General features: G+C 48.9%; 1 protein-coding gene across 3 annotated transcripts in view; it reads left to right on the top strand.

The window, feature by feature from the left end:
- Positions 1–11,712, top strand: part of SPECC1 (sperm antigen with calponin homology and coiled-coil domains 1) — an 80,907-nt gene extending 69,195 nt beyond the window's left edge. Inside the window, exons 13-15 of one of the 3 annotated variants that reach the window (XM_033171527.1) lie at positions 6,640–6,756; positions 7,972–8,031; positions 11,014–11,712. In XM_033171527.1, coding sequence (XP_033027418.1) covers positions 6,640–6,756; positions 7,972–8,031; positions 11,014–11,103 — 267 coding nt within the window. In that variant the 3' untranslated portion in view covers positions 11,104–11,712. Of the gene's footprint in view, positions 1–6,639; positions 6,757–7,971; positions 8,032–11,013 lie in introns of those variants that run through there. The other 2 variants (XM_033171523.1, XM_033171524.1) reach the window with 2 other exon arrangements.
- Positions 11,713–26,524: the final 14,812 nt, after the last annotated feature.

The raw sequence follows: 26,524 nt of genomic DNA, 5'->3' as shown, positions 1-26,524 counted from the left end.
TACTTCATTAGATGCTCGGTCTGAGTGTGTGAAAGCAAAATAGGAAGCTCAGATGAGAGCCAGACCGGAGAAGAACATTTTCCTTTCTGTTTTGTAAACAGCAAAATAATACAGAAATATCCTTTCCCTCGCCCACCTCCCTCTTTGGAGGCAGCAGCCCAGCTGTTGAGGGAATGGGGCTTTCTGGCGTTGAGCATCTCCGATAGAGGGGTTCAGGCCCTCAGTGGCCGGTGGGGAGGCCTTGCAGTCAGTGCCACAGTGTCCGTAAGGGAAGGCGTGTGGTCCTTTGGGGAAGACTGAATACCGCTGACCTTTTGGCTGCCCCCCCCCCCCGGACACTTCAGATAATCCCTGAAGTAAACAAGGGATGCGTCATTAATGCTCGTTCAAGCAGAAGCCAGTTACCGTAACTTAATGGGCTGGCCGAGATTGCAACAGGCTCCTCTCCAACCTGAAAGAAAGTGGATCAAGTTCTTTTCCCCAGGACTTGGAATAATAATAACGACCCCTTCCGGGGCACCTAATGAAGCTGCGTTGGAAGATTCAGCCCTGTCAGCCCAACGGCAAAATGTGGATTTGAACCCACATCTCCTCGGCCTGCTTGTTCCAGTAACCTCTAACCACTACACAACACTGTTTCTACAGAAATTTAAGGTTGGCGGGTGGGTGGGAGGGAGGGAGGGAAGAGGAACTGCATTCCAGCCCCAGGTAAGGGGAAAAGCCTTGAATCTCCCCACAAGGGGAAATCCTCTTGCAGTTTTATTCTCTAATCCGGGGGATTTTAGGAGGGCTGGGTGTCCACAGAGAGCCGGTTTCGTAACAAGGCGCACACCTGATACAGCCAGGTGGAATTTTACCTCTTTTCAGTGGAAACTGCAAGCCGGATTCTGGCACTTTGACACTCCCACAGTCCGTTCCGCCCAATCTCTCCTGGGTCACTTGGGGGCCAGTTCTACAAAAATGAGACACTCCCAATTTAGGATTCTTTGGTCTGAGGGGTGCAGTCAGGCAAACCTGCCCAGTTCCATCTCTCTCCTCTGCTCATTCTTCCAACCTTAACCATTCAGCGCTCTGCCTTTCCACATCGGTCTGTGGAAATGCATCAGCGCCTGAGTGCTAATTTCGCAGTCTGTAGCAGCCATGCTTCTGAATGCCAGTTGCTGGAAGCCACAGGAGCAGAGAGGAGTCTTGTGCTTGCGGGCTTCCCATCGGGGTACCCGGTCAGCCACTGTGGGAACATGAGGCTAGACCAGATGGGCCCCCTTTGAGTGCTTCTTGCGTTCCTAATTCAGCAGGGTTTTTCTTACGTTCCAAATAGGGGGATTTTTTGCAAAGCAATTTCCCCCAACACAATTTTTTGCCTTCCCCCCACCCCAATATACATTCTGTTTTATGCACGCTTAATCCTGGTATATGCATTTCTGTGCACACATTACCAGACTGGAGAACCACGGAGCAAAATTCAGAGAACTGTGCTTCGGTCCACATTTCATTTCAGAAAGTGCGAATGCTGCGGGTTTGCCTTTAAATGCAAACAGAATTGGATTCCTCCCTTGATCCTTTCAGCAGCAGTAGCAGAATCTTGGTTCTTTTCCCCAAGGAGTGATTTAGAGGCCTGTCAATGCAAAAAACTCTCACCAGGCCCATATTTCTTCCTGGAGACTTCCTGGCTGAGGCCTGCCAACTCCGTCTCCTGCCCGCTGGTGATTTACCACAATGCCTCTCAGCAGCTGAGAGCTGGCAGGGTCCGGGCTGAGATAATCCCCCAGAGTTTTGCCTGCCTTATCGCCTGGCAGAAGTTCCCTGTGTTGAAAGAAAAGACCTCAACTTAATTGAGCTGATCTGTGAACGGGGTGAAGGAGGTTGCTTTTCAAAGATAATCACCCTTCTCTTCCCCCTGCACACACAAAATTAAAACTCTTCCCTGGTGGCCCGAGGCTTTGCATAGACATTGTACAGATGTAAGGAGGGGAGGGGAGCCCAGAGGAAAATAGGCAAACTTATTATTGATTGCCTTTCTATCCCTCCTTTTTCTCCATGGAGCTTGCTGGCTCACACGGCACACTTCCCTCCACATTTAATCTCCACAACAACAACCCTGAGAGGTTAGGCTGAGAGGCAGTGGCCAGCCCAGGGTCACCCAGTGAGCTTCAGGTCGAGATTCGAACCTGGGTCTCCCCAAGTCCGACACTCTAATCCTTATGCAATGCTGTCTCTCAAAAAAATAAGCAAAACGTTCAAGAAATAAAAATGAAAAGATGCACAGTGTCCAAGTGTGGCTATTTTCCCACGGATTCCCAAGTCACGCTTTTATAAAACGGGAAATAGCTTTCATCACTCACTCCACATTTCATCTCGCTATGCCCTCGCTTCCGGCGGAGATCTAGGCTCGTGTTATCCAATCTCGGCTTGTTGACCAGCTGGAAAAGCGCATGGCCATGCTCCGTGGTGGCTCTAAAGGAGGATTAGGCAACTGCAATGAGGAGGAGAGGACTATCGAGGTCTCCTGGCCACAGTGGCTCGGCTCTGCCTTCGCAGATGGAGGCAGCAATGCTTCTGAAGGCCAGTTGCTGGAAGACACAGGAGGGGAGAGTTGCTCTTGTGTTCGAATCCTGCTTGTGGGTTTCCCTTTGGGGCATCTGTTTGGCCACTGTGAGAACAGGATGCTGGACTAGAGGGGCCATTGGCCTGATCCTGCAGAATCTTCTGTACATCCTGCCTTACCATAAAACATCTGAGGCTGTTTTTAATGAGGATAGAAATTAGGAGATTAAAGCTGGTGTGTGTGTAGCAATAATTATAGTTATAATAATAATAATATCAATGAAAATTATCTGAAAACTAAAGGTATAAAGCCACAGATGTACAGTCACTTACCTGGGAGTAAGTCCCATTGGGATTTGTGTTCCAAGTAAACTTGCAAAAGATTTGCACTGTAAGAGGCGAGGAGGGCTCGAGAACATTAATTAAGAACATACTTCAGCAAGAATCTTGGCGATATAAAACAAATTAAATCTCATTTAAGTATCTCCATTTGCTTCATCTTGAATTACAATTTCTACTTCCTCCCCCATCTTCTCTCTCTCTCTCTCAAATTCTTATTTGTTGTTTTATTATTTCAATTATAAGCCCGCAGTCTCGGCCCTATTGACTTTTCAAATATTTGTGAAAGCCTGTGTTATGTTAAGCACTTTAAGAAATAGTGAATTGGATCCCTGCTTTGGCTGTCTCGAAATACTGTGACTGGGCAGTTACTAATGGGTGGCTGGGGACTTTCCAGAGGGGAAAAAAAAGAACTGACATGGTTCCTTGATAGCTGGCAATTTCTTTCCCCAGTCCTTGGTAAGCAATGCCCTTCTGCGTCTGGGAAGTGCAGAGGAAAAAGGATTGTGTCTCATCTTGAAGTAGAGAGAGGTTTCCTTTCCCCCTTTTCCTGGAACGAGCTAGCAGGGCAGATTGCATGGAGCTGGGCAGTTGTTTTGGAGAATCTGTGAGAGGGGAATCCAGAATACCCCTATTTTGGTGTGAAATGCAATGACTTTCCAGCAAATTCAGCACAGAGGGGCTAGTCCATTAGGGCCAACAGAGCACTGTCCTATCAAGAACATAAGATGATTTTGCTGGATCAGGTCCATCTAACCCAGCCGCCTGCTCTCACAGCGGCCGAACAGATGCCCCAACGGGAAACCTGCAAACAGGACCCGAGAGCAGGAGCCCTCTCCCCTCTGCTGAGGAGGAAGAGCAGCGCCAAAGGAAAAAGGAGAAAAGACCACGAAGAAAAAAGGGAAAGGAGAGAAGAGGGGAAAGAAAAGAAAAGAGATAATAAAGAAAGATAAAAAGGGCTTCCAATTTTCCATTTGTGGGTTACATAAAAAAAGAAGAAATATATTTAAGACATTCAGCCCATAATAACACCCATCTTCTCCATGTTCCGTTAAGCAGTCTTTCTTTTAAGTCAGAGTGTCTCAAAATCATTCATTTCTTCTTTGCATGAAAAGTCCAATGGGGGGTTCCCGAATTGTTTTTATTTTTGGTCAGTATCAACCGTGTTTTCTCTTCAACGCCAACTTTGCCTGCATTCTTTCCCACCCCCCTTCCCCTGTATTGGAGGAACCTTTCGTCACTGGGGAGTCGCTCCATCATCGTTTTTGTGGCTCTTCTCTGGACCTTTTTTCCAGCTCTGCAGCATCTCTTTTTTTTTTCTTTTTTCTTTTTTGAGGTGAGGTGCCCAGATCCGCATGGGAATGATGCCACCCTCCCTCTCTCGTCTGAACGTTGGAAGGTTTAGGACAGAGAAAAGTCCCTTCTTCACACAGCACATAGTCAAACTATGGAACTCCCTGCCCCAGGAGGAGGAGGCAGGGGTGGCCACTAACCTGGGTGGCTCTGCTCTGCCTCCACAGCTGGAGGCAGCAATGCTTCTGAATGCCAGTGGCTACAAAACAGCAGGAGGGGAGCGCTGCTGTTACCTAAGGACACCTGGTCGGCCACAGGATGTTGGGCTGGGTGGAGGTCCTTTGGCCCAGTCCATCAAACACTAATCATGTTCTAAATTCAACTTGGAATAGACCCACAGACATGGATGGACCCGAGCACGAGAGCAGAATCCTGGACTAAGATGGGCCATTAGCCTGATCCTGCAGGCTCTTCTAATTCCCTGGTGTCCTCCTATCTAAGATTCCCTGGCATTGCTTTTGTCTTCTGCAGCGATGACATCAGCAAGGTGCTGCTCACCCTCCCTGTTGCTGCTTCCACCCTGTCCCTCCTTCCCAAGTGGGAGCTGCAGGATGCGGGAGCTGCGTGTGTGTCCCTCCGTCCAGGTCCCCCTTTCCCTGTGCAGGAGGGAGGGGAGAACTCGCCTCCCCAGTTTGGCTAAGCAAAGTCAGGATAACTTGTTTTATTGCCTGACTTCCTGCTTGGCCAGCTGTCTCTCTCCCCCACCTGCTCTGTGGTTTGCCTTTAACATGTAGCGTCAGGGAGACCAGGGTTCAAATCCCTGCTCGGGTAAGAAGCCCACAATGGGCATCCCTGGGCCAGTCACTTTCTCTTACTCAGCCTAACCTACCTCACAGGGTTGTTGTGGTGATAAAATGGAGGGGGGGGAGAAGCATGTAAACCCCCCTCCCTGCTTGAGCTTCTTGGGATTGAATTGAATTGCAAACAAATCTGGACGAACGATCAATAAGCAGTTCACCTAGAAATACCAGCAAGGAGCCACAGTTCCCACCCTGCCACAACAAAATTTCCAGGGAGGACAAAAAAATATTATTATTATTATTATTATTAATGAAGGGCAGTATAGCGGCTTTGCTGCTGCTCCGCTGACCCCACCAGCCCCATGGATCAGCCCCGTCACAAGACAAGCATGGGGTGGTTTGTTTTTCTCCCCCCCCCCCCTGAGGAGGTATCATCCAAACCCAATAAACAGTTAATGGACAGAAATATTCCGCTTTGCTCCTCTCCCCTCCTCCTCTTGAAAAGCAGCAAAGTGAGTTAATCCAATCTTAGCAGAGCTCCTTAACGCAATTAACACAATGCCGGGAGGTGGAGGTAATTAAGATTTGGGAGGAACAGTTTCTCTTCTCCCCCAACCCCCCAGATCTTTGCCTCCCGCTGGACCTCCTGCCAAGATGTTAATTTCACAGGCAGTGGGGCAGCATTGATCTTGTCATGCCAGCCTGCTTCCCAGAGGCCTTTTGTTTTGCATTATTGCTACTGATAGGGAGTTGATTGCATGTTTTGTCCTGCAGCTTCTTGTGCGCCTTGTAAGAATGCAAGGAGAGCCCGCTGGATCAGGGCCAAAGGGGGCCCATCTAGGCCAGCATCCTGTCCTCACAGTGGCCACCCAGATGCCCCAGTGGGAAACCTGCAAGCAGGATCCAAGCACACGAGCACCTTCCTCTTCTGTGGCTCCCAGAAGCATCGCTGCCTCCGATTCTGGAGGCCGAGCATAGCCATCGTGGCTGGTGGCTGTCGGTAGTCTTCTCACCCATGAATTTGTCTAATCCGCAGCAAGGTTCCAGTCCTCATGGGTGCTGAATAGGAACGCAGGAAGCTGACTTATACCAAGTCACAGCTTTAGTCCACCTAGCTCAGTGTTGCCTGCGCTGACTGGCAGCAGCCCTCCACGGTTCCATACTGGGGTCTTTCCTATCCTTACCTGGAGATTCCAGGGATCAAACCTGGGACGTTTCACATGCAAAGCAAGTTATCCACTACCAGGAACAGGTGGGCAGCCACTCCCCTGCCTTTCCTTATGTCTTGAGACAAATTAATTTTTTTTGGCATACCTTCCAGCATGTTGCAGCAGAAAACCAGGATGCCCATCTTCTGGGCCCCACTCCTGTGCAAGTGACAGCCCCAACAAATGGGATGTCCCGGTTTAATCGGGACGGTTGAGGAGGATGCTGTGGTTGGAAATCAAACCATGGGGGGGGGGGAACAAGGCACGGCTCCTCGCAAGCCCCAACCTACATCCTCCTCCCAACCAGGGCTGATGGGAACAATACTGGAGGGCGCCTGGTCAGCAAAGGCCCCTCTTGTGTTCTGAATTGTGCATGCCTTTCCTCATCCGGACCAACACTGAGTGCTCTTTCCTCTCCTGCTGCACTCACCTTCCCTTCTCTTTTCCTCCCGCAGAATATCGACATCACCAACTTTAGCAGCAGCTGGAGCGACGGCTTGGCCTTCTGCGCCCTCCTGCACACCTACCTGCCTGCCCACATTCCCTACCAGGAGCTCAACAGCCAGGACAAGGTGAGGCCCCTCTGTCACCAACATCCTTCAGATGGTGGGCAGGGGGGGGGGGTGGAATGGAATTGCAGGGTAAGCACCACCCCCACCCCCATTCCTGACCTAGGCAGCTACGGGAGAAGCGTATTGCTTGAGGACTAGTGACCTTATTTATTATTTAGTTATTTCATAAAATGTATTATATGCTGTTTGGTTGTAAGGGAAAAAAAAGGGGGGGGGAACCAAAGCAATAAAATTTATCACTAGCAGAAATGTAACAGCCGTGATTTAAGACTCTCGGAAAGTTAAAATAACAGTGGACTAAACTTGCATCAGCTTTCTAAACCTCTGGGCAGGCTTGTCTAAATGAAAACATTTTGGCAGATCCCAAAAAGAGGACAGTGAAGACGGAGCTTGACATCAATTGTCAAGGAGTTTCAAATACAATCAGCGCCGAGTTTTTTAAAAATAAAAATACATGATATGGCTAACGTTTGGTTATTTATAAGTAGTTCCAACTAATGGCCTTTAATAACAGTTGTAAATAATAAAATATTGATCCTGCCTTTTAAAAACATGTTTTAGATTTTGTGCGTGAGTGCTTTGGGGTTTTTTTGGTGATTTTTAATATATGTTATTTATTTTTTGCTGTAAGCTGCTTTGAGTTGCATTGAGGCGGGAAAGCAACTAAGAAATTTAATTTAATTAACAATAGTCCAACAATATCTGGAGGGCCACCTGGGTGCCTTTCTGCTGTAGCTACAATAATAAAAGTCTTCCAGGAAGAAGCAGAATCTGAAACTTTTTTCTCACCTGATTGATGTATACCTGAATTCACTTCCTTTTGTGGGTTTTGAATCAAGGGGTGCCTGTTTTCTTTCAGTTGTGGGTTGTGTTTCCTGGCAAGGAGGTCTTCGCCATTTGCACCTCGCCCAAGCCCTCTTATTTCTCACCTTTTAAAAAAGTGCAATTTATTTTGCAAAATTCGGAGCAGTGCAAGTTTCAAAGAACCACGGTGTTTTGGTTGGCTTGTTGCTTCAAGAAGCACAGATCAGGGAGCTTTCCCATTCAAAGGCAAACAGAATCTATGTCCTCCCCAATCCACAGCCGTAACACGAGAGGAACTTCCCTGTGGCAAATGTATGATGGCAACTGGAGGGGGGGCAGGCTGATGTCAGAGAAAACAGCCCTTCTAGCCTCACCTATTTGTTGTCTCTCTCACTCTCCCCCTCCCCACAGAAAAGAAATCTCCTTTTGGCATTCCAGGCTGCCGAAAGCGTTGGCATTAAACCCAGCTTGGTGAGTGCTTTTGTCCTGGGGAGATGCATTGCGCCAATATAGCATTGGGGGGGGGGGGTGAGGCCAGCGGGGGGGGGGGGCTGGAGGGAGGGTGTCATATTTGCACCTGCAGGAAAATAGCGAACAGGAGCGTGGCTTCAAATCCATTCCACCCTCCCTTCTTTTATCTAACCAGCGGCCACCTTACGCCGTCACATCTTGTGGTTGTGAGTTCCACAAGTTAAAAAGTGCGGTTCCATGGGAAAGACCCTCCCTTTTAATCATCCTGAATCATCTCCGCCAGTCAATTTCACGGAGTTTCTGACCTCGCCGAGAAAGAAAAATGCTTAGCGGAGGGTTCCCTATTGTTTGCTGAACCCACCGAGGTGTTGTGATTCAGAGCTCAGATAGTTCAGATCCGCTGCCCCACACTCCTTTCGATCTAGGAAAGCCAGCCTTCAATTCTAGAAAGCACAGCTATTTATTTTATGGCATTTATGGTCCACCGTTCCTCCCTGTGGTGGGTTTTTATCCTCCCGACAGCCTTGTGAGGTAGGCAGGCTAGACCGATTCGCCTAAGGCCAATCTCCAGCAAATTCCACAGCTGGCTGGGCAATTTGAACCCGGCACCCCCAATACAACACTGGCTCTGACTCTGCCTGCCACTTTTGCACGGGTTTCAATGTGGGGGCGAGCAAGATGCTGCTCGCGTTTTGCTTCTTCTATGACTCGCTCAAGTTTGCAGCCATAAACATGTTTGCTGTGGTACAGAGGTGCGAAAGAGCCACGGGGCTAACAGGAACACACCAAGCTCCCCTGCTCTCGTTCTCTTCCTAAACCAGAGGGGGGGGAGGGAGCTGTTGAGTTATCGCTTCTAAGAAGTCGTTTGCCCCATCGCACCTCTCCAAATAACTTTTTGCACAGTTCCAGGGCTCTTCTTAAGATTGGGGGACAATGTGGTTTGAGGTTGGCATGAGCCCTGAGTCGCCGAGACCTAGCTCAGGCTGAAACACACACCTCGGCGTGCATTAAGTGAGAGGTCTCCTAGCGTGTCACCTTCCTCACCATCTCCAGCATCTCCAGGAAGGGCTGGAGACCCCCCGAGAGGTCTGGTGCAGATAATACCAAACTAGATGGCCAACGGTCTGACTCTGTTAAGGTGCTTCCTATGTTTCTGTTTGAACTTTAATTCAGAACCATGAGGGCTGGAACCTTATTTTTAGAGGAAGGGCCATAGCCCAGGAGCAGATCACCCCCTTTGCATGCAGAAGTTTCAAGCGGCATTGCCAAGCAGGAACCCTGCCGAGTTACCGCTGCAGTGCAGCCCAGACTGAGCTCAATGGACCAAGGGTCTCACTCTGCATAAGACGGCTTGCCTTAGGTTCTCTGAGGTTCCCTTCTGCCCTAGGGCAGTTTTAATAGAATCTTAGAATTGTAGAGTTGGAAGGGACCCCTAAGGGTCCTCTAGTCCAACCCCCTGCAACACCGGAATCACAGTATTTCAGGAGGGCGCTGCCTCTCTTTTCAACCCCTTGCCAGCTCCCTAGAAGCCTTGTTGTCAGCCGAAAACCAGCCTTCGCTCCCCACCACAGAGGGCCCCTCTGCTGAACTCTTCCCTGCCTCGCATCTCCTGAATACCTTCCCCAAATCATGGGAATCTGAAGTGCTCACAGCTCTCTGTCCCCAATCACCAAGTCTCCCAGGCATGCATCCGTCAATTCGCCGTCCTGTTCCCCCAACCCTCGTTTTATGTAAGCTTGGGGTGTGTGTGTGTGTTTCAAATTCATTTCTTTAAAAGGTTTACGGCCGGGATTTAATTAGCCTTGGCTACCGCTCCCTCCTTGAAAGCCTTGCCAAGCAAATAGGCAGCCCTTCCGGCATGGGAATGGGGGGGGGGTGGCCGTTGTCCCTGGCTGCCCCCTTACTCTATTCGCTGCCACAAGAGGGGAAGCAAAAGCCGTCACGTTCCCCAGCGCTCAGGTGTGTTGGGTCCAGTGTGTGCGTGGGATCAGAGATCCGCTCCCCCACCCCACCCCCGGTTTTCTCTCTCTGGGGCTTCAAGGGAAGAACCGAGAAGCTTCAGCAGACAGGAAGACTGTTATGAGGAGCGGATGAGGATGTTGGGCATGTTTGGCCTGGAGAAGAGGAGACTGAGAGTGGGGTATGATAGATACCTTCAAATATCCATGGAAGATGGAGAAAGCTTGTTTTCTGCTGCTCCCACCAACAAAGGAGATTCCAGATAAATATCAGGATGGCGTTTCTTACGGGAAGGGTTGTTTGACAGTGGAATGGACTGGTGGACTCTCCTTCATTGGAGGTTTCAAAGCAGAGTTTGGATGGCCATCTCTCATGGATTCCTGCAATGCAGGGGGTTGGACTAGATGACTCTCGCGGTCCCTTCCATCCCTACAATTCTTTGATTCTATTAATATGTACAGGTGAAACTTGAAAAATTAGAACATCGTGTCAAAAGTCCATTTATGTAAGCAATTGTTTTCATTCGCTACTGGAGTTTAATATATGAGATATGTCAAGCCTTTGTTTGTTATAATTGTGATGATTATGGCGTACAGCTGATGAAAACCCCAAAGTTGAAATTGTTAATTTGGGATTCTCATCAGCTGTACGCCATAATATTCACAATAATAACAAATAAAGGCTTGGCATATCTCGCTTTGCATGTCATGAGTCTATCTCATATATTAGTTTCACCTTTTAAGTTGAATTACTGAAAGAAATGAACCTTTCCACGATATTCTAATTTTTCGAGTTTCACCTGTATGTACTCGCACATATACAAACTTCCTGTGAAATGATCTGGTATATTTTGGGAGGCGGCGATAGGGAGCAGGAGATTTCACCTCCATTGTGCCTTTTAACTGTCCCTGGAGTTCGGAATGACCCTCTGGTTCCCCTGCTGCAGCTAAAGTGCTTTACGTTACCTTGTTTTCCTCCCTCCCCCAAACCTCCCAATGACGCTGCCATCTCTTCCCGCTACAGGAGCTCAGCGAAATCATGTACACGGACCGCCCCGACTGGCAGAGCGTTATGCAGTACGTCGCCCAAATCTACAAATATTTCGAGACCTGAGTTCCGGAGCCGGGAGGAGGAAGGAGGAGGAGGAAGGCGTCTGAAGAACACCATGCAACGCACTAGATCACTTTACAAGGAAAACACAAAAGGGGCCCTCCCCCTTCGTTCCTGCTTGACAGAGGCCCCGGCAGACATTTCTCGTGGCCCCAGAAAGGACTGGCCACGATCCAGCCCACACCATGCAGCCTGAGGCAGAGTGGAGGGGCTCTGCTTGGCTTGGGACTCTTTTTTTGGGGGGGGGGACGCAGGAAATAACATCTCCCCCATACTTGACCGTGCCAAATAAGACTCCTTTCCACCCAGGGTGCCCTGCGCTGTGGGGCAGAGAACAACTCCCCTCATCGCCAGACAAATCGGTGGCCTTGTGCACAGCCTCTGGATTTCCCCGAGGGCATCAGAAGTTGCTGCTTTCCCTCTCTTTAATTTCACAAAACCTGGTTGTGGCTTCCCTTCTCCATGGGTCCCAAGGAGAGGCTTCCTTACTTTTCTCCCCGGAGGCTCACGAAAAGAGCAGAGTGCGCTGGCTTCCTGAAACCGGCTGCGCTGTGTGGAACAGCGAGGATCCCTTGAAACCTGAAAGCATCTTTGAAAAAAACAAAACACGCCAAACTTAAAATCCCCTTACAAGGCTGCCTTCCCCTTCCGTAATGACAGCTGCCTTGGCCCAGTCTCACGCAGCTGGCAGGACGGCAGAGAGAGACAGGCTGATCTTGGCTCTTGCAAGTTCCCCCCACCCCAGGACCAATTTAGGGACTGTCCGGATCTGAATAGGCTTCTGTCAATCCAGGACCCACGCTTGTCTTGAGTGTGGATGCAGGGAGAGGAAGGGGAGCCCTTCTGACCGTTGCTCCACAAGGCTAGAGGAAGCCATTATCAGGCCCAGATCTCCCGCCCACCCAGGATCTGTGTTGTGACTGGATCACTTTGATGCCCGATTTAGTCCACTGGGGTTTTGTTGCAGAACAAAAACTGCGTGTCTCTTTAACTTGTTGCACGGGGGGCGGGGGAGGAAGAATTTGGGCAGGTGTCTTTTCCGTAACAGTGGGAGAAGCGGTGCCTTCTAAAATTCTCTTCCCCCCCCCAGTGCCTCCAAGTTGGTGCTGGAGATGCAAGAGTTGTGTTCTGTTACACAAACCTCCTTGTGTCGCTGCAGACATCTTATTTGTCTAATCCACGGGGAACATCTGTGGCTTTCACCATCTCTTGACCAATGGCACCTGCAAGGCAACAGAACTGTCCTCATCAAACCGGGGGGGGGGGGGCGGAATCCAAATGCAAAACCAAGACATGTTGAGAAGCGTGATACCCAGGTTTAAAGGCACCAGTTGCTAGCTTCAGTAGCGGAGAGAAAAGGTTGTGGGGGCAATGTGTGTGTGGTTTTTTGGGGGGTGAGAGGGTTAGGTCTGCACATGCTGATTGTTTTTTTCTTGGGGGGGGGGCTTTGTGAGACTGGTGGGGCCAACAGCTTTTGAAAAACTGGAGTTGCCAGCAACAACAAAAATCCTGCCACGTCCCACCTGCCCTTTTCACAGCTGTGCCAACAGGAAACCCCCCCACAGCTCCAGTCTGTCCCATCTGAGCGGACACAAGGTAAAAGCTTTACCTGCTGAGTTTCCACCTGCTGCACTTCTGCTAAGAGCGCAGGAGCCCTTCCAGGGGAGAAGAGGGAAGAGTTGGCAAGCCTGTGAGGGGAGGGGAAGTCTCTGCAAATCTGAAGGTTAACGTCATGTTGAAAGCGACCGTCCTTGTCTCTCATCTGGGCCTTTTCTTAGGGTGAGCTCACGAGGTGAGCCTCAGCACAGCGGATTTATGCGGCACCGAAAGCCTGAAAATCCTTGCAGCGACTGAGGGCTTCTCTGCAAGGACTCAGGTGCCCTTTAAGTGTGAGCTTGAAGCGTTGAGTCGATGACCTGTGTGGGTGGAAGCCAGGGTTGGCAGCGCCAAACGCACCGACCTTCGCCAGCCCCACTTCATGACACCTCTGTGTCACCGAAGGGCCACCACGAAACCTCCTTGGCTGGCGTCAGGAGCACCTGAAGGCCACCAGGTCACAAACACAAGCGACGCTTCCTTTGGCTTGGTAGAATTTCCTCCTTGCCGCTTTGGTGTGACTCGCCGGCTCCTTTCTGAGACTCGGGAGGCAAAGCCCGTCACAGGAGTGCCGTGTGTGGGTGAGAGGACTCTTGGGCACGAACCCCGTGGTCCTCTAGAGAGGATGCTGTGAAGGAAGGGCTTCCTTGCCACGTCTGCAGCCATGAGGCCCTGCCAGCAGATGCTCCCATCGCCCACATCTGCTGCCACTTCTTCCGTGCCCTCTCCCCAGCCCCGTGGCTCTGCAGGGGATGTGTTAGACATCGCACCGTAAGGTCGCAGAGGGTCGGAGGACAGCCTGCACACCCAAATTATCATCGTGTGTTTTCTCTTACTGGATACGCAGTTGAAGGTGCCAAATAATTGAATTTGTTCGCTTTGCCAAAGGAGGAGGCTTAGTTTCTGCCGCCTCCTCCCAGCCCAGTTGTTCTGGTGAGAGAACGTCAATCTCTTTCCCCGCTCTTGGTCTTGGCTTGAGCTGAGCTTTCCCTACTTTGTTTGGGTCTCTCCTTCCCACCCAAAGCCCCTTCTCCCCTTGGACATCCCAACGGCTGTGGAAAGAAGACTTCAGGAAGGCCTGGTGTAAGGTTTTCTACCTGAAGGCTTTCAGATGTCCGGTGCTAGTCCTCATGGTTCTCCAGACAGCATCCAGTCATCCCAAAATCGTTTGCCATCTTCTCTGGAGAAGGAAGTCAAAGGAAATTGCACACCTTCTTTGCATTTTCATCAGGCAAACAGACCTTTAACTTGGGGGAGTCAGGCGCTGGGGGGAGGGAATCTAAATCACTACGGTCCAGGAAAAGCACAGTTCCTTTAGTGAGTTGCGTCCGACGCCAAGGACTGTAGCCACGAGTAGATGGAACAAGAAGAAGCCCACAAGGTAGCGGGGGGGGGGGCTCTAGGCATAATAATACCCAAACTCCCACCCGCCCCTTGCAGCTAGCATGAGTTAAGGCTGAGGACTCTTGAGTAGGATTCCAGCAACTTCTGGAGGTCCAGGCTGTGATTGCAGCCTCTGGTGTTACTGCCCCGTGATCTGCAGGGGAAAGGAGACTTCTGTGCTGCTGTCTGCATTTTGCCATTTTCTCCACTTTAAGAGGAGTTCCGTTGTTACGTGTGAGGCAGGCGGGGCAAAAAAGTCTGAGGTGGTCCTTTCAGGGCAGCTTCAACCTGCTTCATTTAAACCGGTCCCTCAGACTGTCTCGTAAACATCAGTTGGCAAAGTTCTCTCTCTGTGTGTTATATATGCCTACAAGGTTATTGTTTCTGGGCCATTGAGTGTCCAGGTGTTGGACTGCATCAGAAATGTGGTTTACCTCAGTGGGGAGGGGGGCGTTGGGAAAGGGAGGTTTGTTGGCTTCGCTGTGCACCTCAGTTGGCACAAGAGATGGAGGAAAGGCGGGAAGTGAGTGAGGGTTTGCGTCTGGTCACCCTGAAGGTCCGGTTTGGTTTTGTCTCCAGAAAAGCAGGGGGAAGCTGAGTGAGGGGGGAGCAGGAGGTTCCAGAGCAAAGCGAGGCGTGGATTTGCACCCGTAACAGTTGCAAGGAGAACGGAGCCGGATGAGGCAGTTGAAATGTCCGTGTCAGAGTGGGAGTTTTGTCTGTGTTGGTTTTGTCAGGAATGCCGAGCTGAGGTGTCCAAAGGAAGCCTGGGCAGGTTCTTTGCCAGAGGCGCAACCAGCCTCCAGGTCTCTTGAGGCCTAGCATCTTGAAGGGAATGTTTTAGGGGCAGGTTCTGAATCCACTTCCCTTGCTCTTGAAGGTTGGGAAGATAGACTTAAGGTTGTGTGTGTGTGTTTCCTCCTCCTAAATTCACCATTTTCCTTACCTCCTTCTCCCTCCCCCTCCCAAAATGAAGTGCAGAAGGAAAAATCCAGGGTGACACTGAGCTTAATTTCCCCAGGGTTCTCGGTCACTGAAATGCCGCCAGATTTCAAAGCCTGCTGCTTCTCTTTTCCACCCCGCTCAATTTAGGGTCCACCTGTGAAGGGTTTTATTCAGGCACTTCCCACTCCCTCTACTGCGGGTGAAGCCGGGGTGGACGGCCCTATTAGCTTGTTCCTCCACACAACACAAGGCGGCCGTATCAACCTGCGCCAACCTTTCCCCAAATGATGCCAAGGGGGGCACCGTCCTTGACATAGGAGCACTGGGGGTCGTGTGACTGTAGGCCAGGGGTGGGGGTGGGGCAGTGTTCCTCCAGATGTTGGACTCTGAAATCGCATCATCCCTGGCAGCTGTGCCGGTTGGTGGCCGTTGAGAGTCCCAGCAACACCTGCAGGAGAATCTCCTCGCTTGAAGGATTCTCCCAGCCCATCTTCCATGCTTCTCCAGTGAAATGCACCCCATAATATATTGGGTGTAGACATCTGTGGCCTGCAGATGTCACTGGATCCCAGCAGGAGCAGCAAGCGAGCACGATGAGGCCTGGGGGTTCCCGACATCTGGAGAGGTGCTGGAGCCCCCCACCCCTGTCGGAACAAGCCCATAATTTTGTAAAAACACAAATGACTCCTGAGCAGGTGTCCTAACTGGAATGGCTGGTGTCTGCAGGTGCTAATGATCTTTCCAATATGCCATCGGTCGACTCTGGCAGGCAATGAACAAACAAAGAGTTCTTTCCTCTGCTTATTAACCTGTTTTGGGAGAGCTAACAGATTCTGGATCCCTGCCCTGCCCTCTATTACCTTTGTTTTGTTTTTTTATCCTTTACACGTGCCAACTTCCAGATACATTTTGTTTGTTCCTCTTTCCTTGTGAGCGTTTCACTTATTAAAAAAAACAAAAAACTGGACCTCTCTCTCGGCCTGGACTGGGCGCTTCAAGTCTGAACTGTTCCCGCCGGAGAGCAAAACCATCTTATTTATACACCAAGAGCACACTAGAATGTACAGGCCCTCGGAGACGTCAACAGTCAAGGATGTGCAACTGCCAATGTTTTTATTTAAAGAAGATTAACGTTACTGAAGCATTGGGCGCAGGGTCTGCATAATATTTCTAATAAATGCCTTTGGTTTCTGACACTTGGCTTTTGGCACTGCTCTTGTCTAGCCGCATCCTTTCGTTCCTGAGGAGTATCAAGAGATAATCTCCAGAGTGTTAGTCCCTCTTCCCAGGAAACACTGGGAATTGTAGCTATCTTAACAACGCTCAGCACCCTTAACATACTACAGTTCCCAGGATTATTTACAGGGGAAGAAGCTATGACTGTTTGAGGTGGTGTGATACTGCTTCAAATGTAGAGTGCAGACGGGGACAGAGTCTACTCAGAAGTAAGTTCCATTGAGTCAGATAGGACTTGCTCCCAGGTAAATAGGATTGCAGCCTTCTTAATATTCAAAACATATACACAACGTCGGGGCAATTAAAACAACTCCAATTTAATTTACTTAAAAAAAACAAGCAATGACTACACCTCTTTGAATAACAGGAGCAGGTAAGACAAATATTACCTTGCCATTCTTACAACAGCCCTACAAGGTATTATTGCTGACTCACAGATGATGAGCAAGACATTGGGGGGGGGGTGAGAGAGACTTGTCAACAAGCCAGGATAAAACACAAATCAATGAATTGCAAAGCATCGAAAGTAGAAACTGTGCAAGCAGCTGCTACCCAACTCTTACGAAATAAATAATTTGACACTTTAATATGAGGAGTGAATCAAAACAATATGTCCATATACATAACTCATTATCAAACTCCTGTGCCCATTTAAAATCAGTTTGTGAACATTAAGTATTTTCCAACTACAAATCCACAGACATTCCCCCCACCACTTGAACTGAGCTCCTGGAAACACAGGTGGGAGCCGCTGATCTCTTAACCAGAAAAGCCAGGTGCGTTTCAGCCACGGAGGTCTCGCTTGTTAGCCAACATGCCTGAGCCTTGGGTCACATTACCACTCACTGTTTTCTAAATTTCCAAATTGCTTGGTGGGTGGGTGGGTGGGGTACAGTTGTGCTGACACATTAATTGATATTACAAGTGGCCAACAACAGAGAAATGTAAAAATAAGTTTGGTACCCCAATAATGTGATTGGACACTACCACAATGTGTGTTCTGTGTGGCTTGTGCAGAAGCATTTGATGGGATGGACCAGGAGCCATGTTCAAGTGTGTGTGTGCGTGCGCCTCAGTCACCATGCTGCATCATCATCAGTTCTGGTCACACTACCATGTGACCAAGGATAGCCACCTGCGAATTTCATTGTTTCATTTCCCCATGGCAAGCAGGAAACAGATGTTCTGGGGCGGGGCGGGGCGGGTCAGTGGCACCTACAGCATCCGCATGGATGACGTCTTGCGCCACCAGATGTGTTGTATGTAGCTGCTGGGCCTGCAGGAACAGGTATGGGGGATGCATGGCAGGGGGCTGGTGTAGATGACCCTCAGGGGTACCTCGCTACATTATAGCTCTTTCTCAGGCTGTGCTAAATCTTCATGTGGCAATGTGTCATTGCCCAGAAGTCTGTGACTGAAAAAGGAAACTGGACCCACTGGGGAGCTGTCGGGACAGCCCCAGGGTATTTGCATACACACCAAAATAGCCCACCTTGAAGTCTTGCTCATGAGAGCAAAGCATCCTTAGCTTAGTGGGAAGATCTCAGCGCCCACATTCTGTGTTGTGATGAGAGCAACCAGATGAAAGAACTCTGCCTTGTGGAGAGTCAGAACAATGATACATCTAGCTCAATATTGCCTACACTGACTGGGAGCCGCTCTCTGGGTTGGCAAACGGGGAGTCTTATCCCCAGCCTTACCTGGGGAGAAACATGGTTCCGCTTGTGTTCAGAGGCGGCGGCGTCTCAATTCACGCTTCCTGAAGCCATACGTGAATTGAAAATGCAACCGCCCGTTGAAATTCACGCTTCTCAGAATTTTTCAGTTCTCCAGTTAAGCGATGTGTGCAAAAATGCACAGGCCAGGGTAAAGCATGCCTTAAAAAATGCAAATTTTCATGACAGAACATTTTTTTAAAAAGCGTTTGCAAAAAGAGAGCACATTGGGGCAAATTGCATACAGACGTGTGTATATTATAAATTCACCCTAAAATGCTGGTGAACTTCCATGGGGACCTTTTTTAAAAAAAAAAAATGCAAGCCAATGTGGAGAACTGAACTCGAGAGTGAACAACTGAGAAACCAAGAAATCCTTCTTCTCCATTCCAGTTGCTGGAAGTGACAGGAGGAGAAAGCACTGTTGCACTAGGGACCTTCTTGTGGGCTTCCCATTGGGGCATCTGGGTGCCCGCTCTGAGAAGAGGATGCTGAACTAGATAGGCCCTCTTTGGCCTGATCCAGCAGCCAGCCTCTTCTCAGCCTCTTATCTTTGACAATAGCTACAGAATTCACCCTAATTCACCATGCAAAAGGCTGGACTGGATGAATCCCAAGACGGAATTAAGATTGCCGGAAGAAATATCAACAACCTCAGATATGCTGATGACACAACCTTGATGGCAGAAAGTGAGGAGGAACTAAAGAACCTTTTAATGAGGGTGAAAGAGGAGAGCGCAAAATATGGTCTGAAGCTCAACATCAAAAAAACTAAGATCATGGCCACTGGTCCCATCACCTCCTGGCAAATAGAAGGGGAAGAAATGGAGGCAGTGAGAGATTTCACTTTCTTGGGTTCCATGATCACTGCAGATGGTGACAGCAGTCACGAAATTAGAAGACGCCTGCTTCTTGGGAGAAAAGCAATGACAAACCTAGACAGCATCTTAAAAAGCAAAGACATCACCTTGCCGACAAAGGTCCGTATAGTTAAAGCTATGGTTTTCCCAGTAGTAATGTACGGAAGTGAGAGCTGGACCATAAAGAAGGCTGATCGCTGAAGAATTGATGCTTTTGAATTATGGTGCTGGAGGAGATTCTTGAGAGTCCCATGGACTGCAAGAAGCTCAAACCTATCCATTCTCAAAGAAATCAGCCCTGAGTGCTCACTGGAAGGACAGATCCTGAAGCTGAGGCTCCAGTACTTTGGCCACCTCATGAGAACAGAAGACTCCCTAGAAAAGACCCTGATGTTGGGAAAGATGGAGGGCACAAGGAGAAGGGGACGACAGAGGATGAGATGGTTGGACAGCGTTCTCGAAGCTACTAACATGAGTTTGGCCAAACTGCGAGAGGCAGTGGAAGACAGGAGTGCCTGGCATGCTCTGATCCATGGGGTCACGAAGAGTCGGACACGACTAAACGACTAAACAACAACAACACAGAATTCAGCTTGCAGAGAAGCTTGCTTTTGTTTTCGAGAGGCGTGATCCTAGTCCTCATGATTCCGTGAGAGCAAGCAGGCTGCTGGACTCGATGGGTCATTGGCCTGATCCAGCAGCCTCTTCTGATGCTCCCCTGGTGGCTGGTGCCCATTGGGGCTTGTGGGGCAGGGACCCCAAAGAGTTGGCAGAGCCAGCTCATCCTAGTTTCTTCCTCCTGAGACACAGAGATGGAGGAGGAGGAGGAGGCTGACACCCAGAGCCCCTTGCTGTCTTGGTTTTAAGAAAGAAGGCAGGGCAAGTGAGAGCTTGGTGAGGACAGTCGGAGGTCTGTGGGGCCGCGACCCATTTGCCCTAACGGACCGGCTGCCATTGCAGGGGAAGAGGGATCAACAGGTAGAAAGAAGCAGATCAACGGTGAAATGAGTCACAAGTTAGGCAACTCAGTTCCAGGCTCTACTCCAACACCTGAGGCCAGGTATCCCAAATTCATTGGCAGCCGTTGCAAACGCTTACATAACCCAAACTGGTTTGCCTCTTCTGGAGATGACAGAGGCAGCTCATATTTCAACAAATTTCCTTCTCCAGGGGCTGGAAACAGACAGGAGAACAATAATTCTCAGACTTGAAGGAAAGGATGAAGGTTCATAGAATTGGAAAGTTGGAAGGGACCCTAAGGGTCATGTAGTCCAAACTCCTGCAGTACAGGAATAAATTAGGAGAGTAATTTGTTTTATTTACATCCAGCCTTTCTCCCAGTGCAGGATCCAAGGAAACTCCCAGCATAATACCGGGACAACTGAAAGCACACAAATATTTTTTTTTTAAAAAACCCACCAATTAAATAAGTAACCCTATGAAAAATGGTGCTGAAGGGTCCCTCCAGGAGGCATCAGGCAACTCTCTGGGGAACTCGCAGTCTGAAGATAGACTACACTGGAATTTCGAAGTTCCACTCAGCAGGCTTGGTTAAAAGTCGCTGATGGATCCAACCCTGGCCACCGATTAACTTCCTTAATTCTTCACTGCAAACAGAAGCAGTCAACTTATACTGGCAAAAGCTGACATCTCAACTTTCATTTCGCCACAGAGCCCTTCTTTTGCAAAGTCATTCCTTTGCACCTTTTTGCTTGCTCTGTTTTGTTCTGACTGTGCGACGTGCCGGAGTGTCTCAGGCGGGGAAACCACACTGGTGGGAACTTTGCTCCTTGTGAAGCCATCCACACCCTCTAAGAGGCTCTGTCTCGAACCCGATACACAACCCTTTAACAGCAGCTTTCCCATACCTGGTGCTCCCCAGATGTTTTGGACTTGCAACTCCCATCAGCCCGTCAGCGCCAGGAGCTCTGGGCCATAACATCTGGCCAGGACGGATAGGAGTTGCCAGTCAACAACACCAAGAGGGCACCAGGTTGGGGAAGGTGACTCTGATCCAATGATGGGGAGCCTGTGGCCTTCCAGATGTTGTCAGACTCCAACTCCCAGCAGCCAGCACAGCCAGCAATGATGGGAGTTTTAGTGCGGCAACATTTGCAGGACTGCCAACATCTCCCGCTGCCCCAGTCTGCATCTGAGAAATCTGGCCAGGAACTTCCCACCACCTGAGAATCTCCGAAATCTACATTCGTTGTTTTTGGGGTTTTTTATATTGTAAACCACCCTTTGGTCCTTGGATGGAGGACAGTATAAAAGTTTAATAAATAATAATAATAATCATCATCATCATCATCATCATAGGATGTGATTTTTGTTGGGGGAAGGGGAAAGGAGATTAGAAGCAAAGTAATTCAGAACTTTTTTTTTTTTGCAAGCAAATGAGAAGTAAGAGCGTTTGAGTAACGATTTCCTTCCTTCTCTATCCAATTTGTTGAAATTCAGGGATTCCCCACCCTGCCACCCCTGGTACCAACTGCGTGCAGGAATATCCTGTTCATATGTCTGCTGCCGCTGCAGCTTTAAATACAATAGAATCACAGAACTGCAGAGTTGGAAGGGACCCCGAGGATCATCTAGTCCAACCCCCTGCAATGCAGGAATACGCAGCTGTTCCATACAGGGATTGAACCTGAAACCTTTGCATTATGAGCACCACACACTAACCAACTGAGCTATCCAGACTGACATATTCATAGGCACACTCCTGCACACCAGGGGCTGCTGCCCCACTCTCTCCTCTTGCCAGCTTTCCATGGCTCACTCTACACACAGCAAAGTGTGGGGATTCGAACCCGGGTCTCCCAAGGTCCTATTCTGGCATGCTAACCACTACACCACTCTGCCTCTCCACTGGTTCCTATGCAGCTCAGGGCCAGGTTACATGCAAGACCACACCAGCATGGCGTAGCGGTTTGAGTGTCAAACTAGGACCTCTGAGACCAGGGTTCGAATTCCCACTTGGTCACGAAGCTCACTGGGTGACCCTGGGCGAGTCACTGTCTTCTCTCAGCCTTGCCTACCTCATAGGGCTGTTCTGGGGACTGAATTAAGAAAGGATGAATCATGCACGCCATCTGAGCTCCTTGCAAGCGGCAAGGTAGGATGTAAATGCAATAAATTAATAAAAATGAAACAAGGCAGATCTGTTTAGGTAAGTTTTGAATGTTTGATGTTTTATCGTGTTTTTAATATTCTGTTGGGAGCCACTCAGAATGGCTGGGGAAACCCAGCCAGATGGACAGGGTATAGATAATAATAATTATTATTATTAACAACCCCTTCCCATTACACCTCATTCACCCCTTCCCTATTTCTCCATAGACTGCCCAAAGCCCTCCCCTCCCAACTCCCTTTTACTGTGTAAAGGGCCTCACCTGAACTGCCCTTTCCCCACGCTGCAGTGCGTGAAGACACCTTAAATTTTTATGTATATAGAGAGATATACCTTACAGTTTCAGTCCACAGGCCTGTTTTCCAGAAGTGACCAACTGGAAGCCCCCAAGCGAGGCATCAGCTTTCCCTGGCTCTTTGCTTCAACAGCTGGCCTTTAGCAGATAGACTGTGCCTGGATATGGAGGCTTCATTGAGCTATCACAGCTAGCAGCAGTTTGATAGGGCTATCCCGCTTTGCACACTCAGATAAATCCTTAAAAAGAAATAAATCCAGCAGTGGCCCTCGCGGCCTCTTTCCCTTCCCTTCTCTCATTCTTTTTTATCACCACACCAAACAGCAAACGTCTCTCTGAAGGCTGCTTACAGCACAACACCAAACTGGAATCAGGGCAGCCAATAAAATCTGCATCGAGCGCAACCTTTTCATGGCGCCGCGGGGAAACGCCGGCGCTAGCACAGAGTCAGGGAGGCAGGAACGAAGGACAACTTTTGCCCAGCTTTAAAAAGACGCCAATTAAGAAGCAAACTGCTTTGGCATCAAATGGTCTAGACTGGCCTTGTGAAAGGGGCAAGGCATCTAGCCCTCCTGGTTTTCCTTTAAAAAAAAAGCAAACAAACCCACTTAATCAACCTCAACATTTGCCCACTTAATCAACTGGCCCCAAAGCGTTCCACCTTCTTGTAGGTTGATGGACTTTTGGGGTTCTTTTAAAATGCCTGCTTAATCAACACAAACACTTGCTGACTTAATCAGCAAGCTACACCCTGAAGAGGTAACCATCTTCCCTTGGCCACTGTATGGCAAATGAATAGGTTGAATGATGCAGGCCAGGCGGACGTCCCCGTCCTGTTAATTCATTCCAGCAGCATTTTTCCACAAGGGCAAGATCACCCTCTCATCACTGCGATCTTTGTGCTCCGAGCTGATCTTTCAAACAGTCCCTTCTGGAGAGTCGTGCGTGTGTGAGATCAGGTCGTTGCAAAACTCTTCGGGGTGGGTTGAATCACCGACTCACAAAAAAAAAAAAAAAGAAGGGAGAGAGAAAGAGGCAAGCTCTCCGAATGAGGCAAATAAATCTCTCTCCAATGATTAAGTTGGAGAGGGAATGGTGAGGGAAAATGGGATCTCTCCGGTCTGTGGCTGAGGAGCAGCTCGCACCAAGCGAAATCGTCTGAGGATGACAGCCACATCCGGTGAAGCTGCAAACCGGCTCCTACAATATCAAACGCCAAAGATCTCCTCAAGCCCAGGGACTTAAGAGAGCCGGCCCTATCATTAGACCTAATGTTCGCATGGAGAGCCGGTGTGGGGCAGAGGTTAGGGTGTCGGACTAGGACTTGGGAGGGTCCAAATCCCCACTCGGCCTTCGCAAAGGTCACTGGGGGGGTGACTTTGGGCCACGGCCACACCACCTTTCAGCCTAATCTACCTCACAGGGTTGTTGTGGGGGGTGGAAAGGAGGCCGAACAGCGTCGCACCTCAAGCTCCTTGGAGAAAAAGGTGGGGATATGGATGCCAAAGTAGAGGTAGAGCTGGGTATCATCCGCATACTGATGGACACCCAGCCCAAACCCCCTGATGATCTCCCCCAGCGGATTCATATAGATATTAAAAAGAATGGGGGAGAGGACGGAACACTGAGGCACCCCACAAGTGAGAGTCCAGGGGTCTGAACACTCACCCCCCCCACACACCACTTTCTGAACACGGCCCAGGAGGAAGGAGCGCAACCACTGTATAACAGTGCCCCCAGCTCCCAACCCCTCTAGCCGGTCCAGAAGGATGTTATGGTCGATGGTGTCAAAGGCCGCTGAGAGATCCAGCAGAACGAGGAAACAGCTCTCACCTTTGCTCCTAGCCCGCCGGCGACCAAGGCAGTTTAAGTTCCATGATGAGTCCTGAATCCCGACTGGAAGGGATCCAAATGGTCCGCATCCTCCAGGCTTGCCTGGAGTAGTTCAGCAACCACTGGAGTATGTCCAGCTGTCCTTTGTCAACAACAAATTGTCGCTGGTTTTTTTGGGTTGAATATATGCTATATAGTAATTTGTGCACCTAATAGGTATGCAAAGCCATTTGCACATAACAAAATATGCATTTTATCAAAGTAATTGTTGAACTGAAACACAATTAAGAACCAGTGATATTTTAGGGAGCAGGCTAGCAGGCGGGGCCCATTACTTACATCATAGGAGCCTACACAACACAAAACACTGTTGCTGTATGCAGGTTTAGCTTATACATAAATCCGGCACTGGTTCTTATCCTGCCTCTTTTCTTGCCTGGATGGTTGGAGAGAGGGGTTTGCTTGTGTGGCTGCAGAAACGAGCCTCTTGAGCCTCTCGTTGAAAGAAGAAAGACTTTAGCAAACACCGAGATGCCATGGAGAGAGTGCCTGTCTGATGCACAGTTTCAGTTCCAAAGGCATCTGTCATCACATCAAAGGCCCGATCCCGGCATCCATTACTCTCCTGTAACTGATATTTGATGATAGACTGCCTCTGGACTGAAAGCTCCACATAGCCCTTGCAGCTAACAGCCGTTGACAGGCTTCTCCTTCCTCCGCAGACTAAATATTAGCTCCTGCCATCAGGAAGTTATTCTTAAGGTTTAGTCCAGGGGTCCCCAAACTAAGGCCCGGGGGCTGGATGCGGCCCAATCGCCTTCTAAATCCATCCCGCGGACGGTCCAGGAATCAGCGTGTTTTTACATGAGTAGAATGTGTCCTTTTATTTAAAATGTATCTCTGGGTTATTTGTGGGGGATAGGAATTCGTTCATATATATTTTTCAAAATATAGTCCGGCCCCCCGCAAGGTCTGAGGAACAGTGTACCGGCCCCCTGCTGAAAAACGTTTGCTGACCCCTGTTTTAGTCAAATTGAAGAGTTCAGTCAATCAACATTCATACAATTAATCAACTCAAATTTTGTTAACCGGGACATCAACTCAAATTTTGTTAACCGGGGACATATATTTTGTTAACCGGCCTTAATTTAAACTCGCTGGAAATATCCCGAAAGCTGACAGGACTTGGAGCAGGGTGGAAAGTTGAGGACAACCAGTTTTTCCTGCCTCTCCCTTCTGATGGCATGGCTCAGACATCTCTGTTTCGTCACGTTATACATATTGTTTTAATCATTATCAATATTTGCTTATAAAGCAGCAGCCCAGCGTTTCTTATCCCCTATCTATTTGTTGCGAAACAGAAGCGATAAAAGAGCAAGTCACTCGGAGAAGTTCCGCTGACTAAGAATTTTAAGGAATGTCAAGTAAATAAATAAAAGTATCTGAATATATTGGCCCTGAGCCGTTGGCTGCCAGCAAAAGCTTGGCAAGGTATATATGGATATTGGTTTTTCATTGCTGGCTTTTGTTTGTCTGTAAACCACCTTGGCATTTCTCTTTGAAATGAAAGATAGAATAATTAAAATAATAATAATAATTTTCTGATTGGCCATTTTTAAAACGATGCAAGCATTCAGACCTCACAAGTCCCTTCCTCACGGCACAATAAGAATGCTGTCTGTCATCATTTCCCGCACACTCCCTCCTAAGATGCTGACTAAAAGTCAAATTTGTGATCCAGCCTCAAGCCACGTTTCTCCAGCACTGAACCAGGTCCCTCACGCCACTCTGTTTCACTTGGCATCCAAGCTGATGGAGAAGAACTCTGCAGGACCCAAAACCTTGCTCACTATTTTGCAACAGGGATTTTTGTATTGTTTATGAGAAAGCCTGGGAAGGAAGCCCCACTGAATTCAAGAAGGCCTACTCCTGAGTACACAGGGTTAGAATAGAAAACCCTAACGCACATTTATAATAATTAAACAACAACACAGATCAGATCATTGCCATCTCTATCTTTTCAGCAAGCTTCTTTTTAAGTAGGGTTTCTTATCCTGTTCTGGATCTGCTTTGGAGTTGAGATTGATTGTGTGTGTGTGTGTGTGTGTGTGTGTGTGTGTGTGTTGGTCGACCAATCAACAGATAGATAAGGAATTTAGGAAGCTTCCTTATACTAAATCAGACCATTGGTATTTCCTGCACTGGCTGGCAGCAGCTCTTCAGGGTTGCAAGGCAGGGAGTCTCTCTCCCAGGCTATCAAGGACTGAACCAGGGATCTTCCACATTCAAAGCTGATGCTGTTACTGCTGAGCTACTTACAGCTGTTCTCTTTTAAGATAAAATAAGTTCCCAGACTTCTTGGTTAAGGGCTGGTTTAGAGAGGAACATAGGAAGCTGCCTTTTAAGGAGTGAGATATTGCACCATCTAGCT

Source organism: Lacerta agilis, chromosome 15, assembly GCF_009819535.1.
Source record: "Lacerta agilis isolate rLacAgi1 chromosome 15, rLacAgi1.pri, whole genome shotgun sequence".
Classification (NCBI taxonomy): domain Eukaryota; kingdom Metazoa; phylum Chordata; class Lepidosauria; order Squamata; family Lacertidae; genus Lacerta; species Lacerta agilis.
The sequence above is the reverse complement of the archived record's forward strand: the minus strand, read 5'-3'. Positions and strand labels throughout refer to the sequence as shown.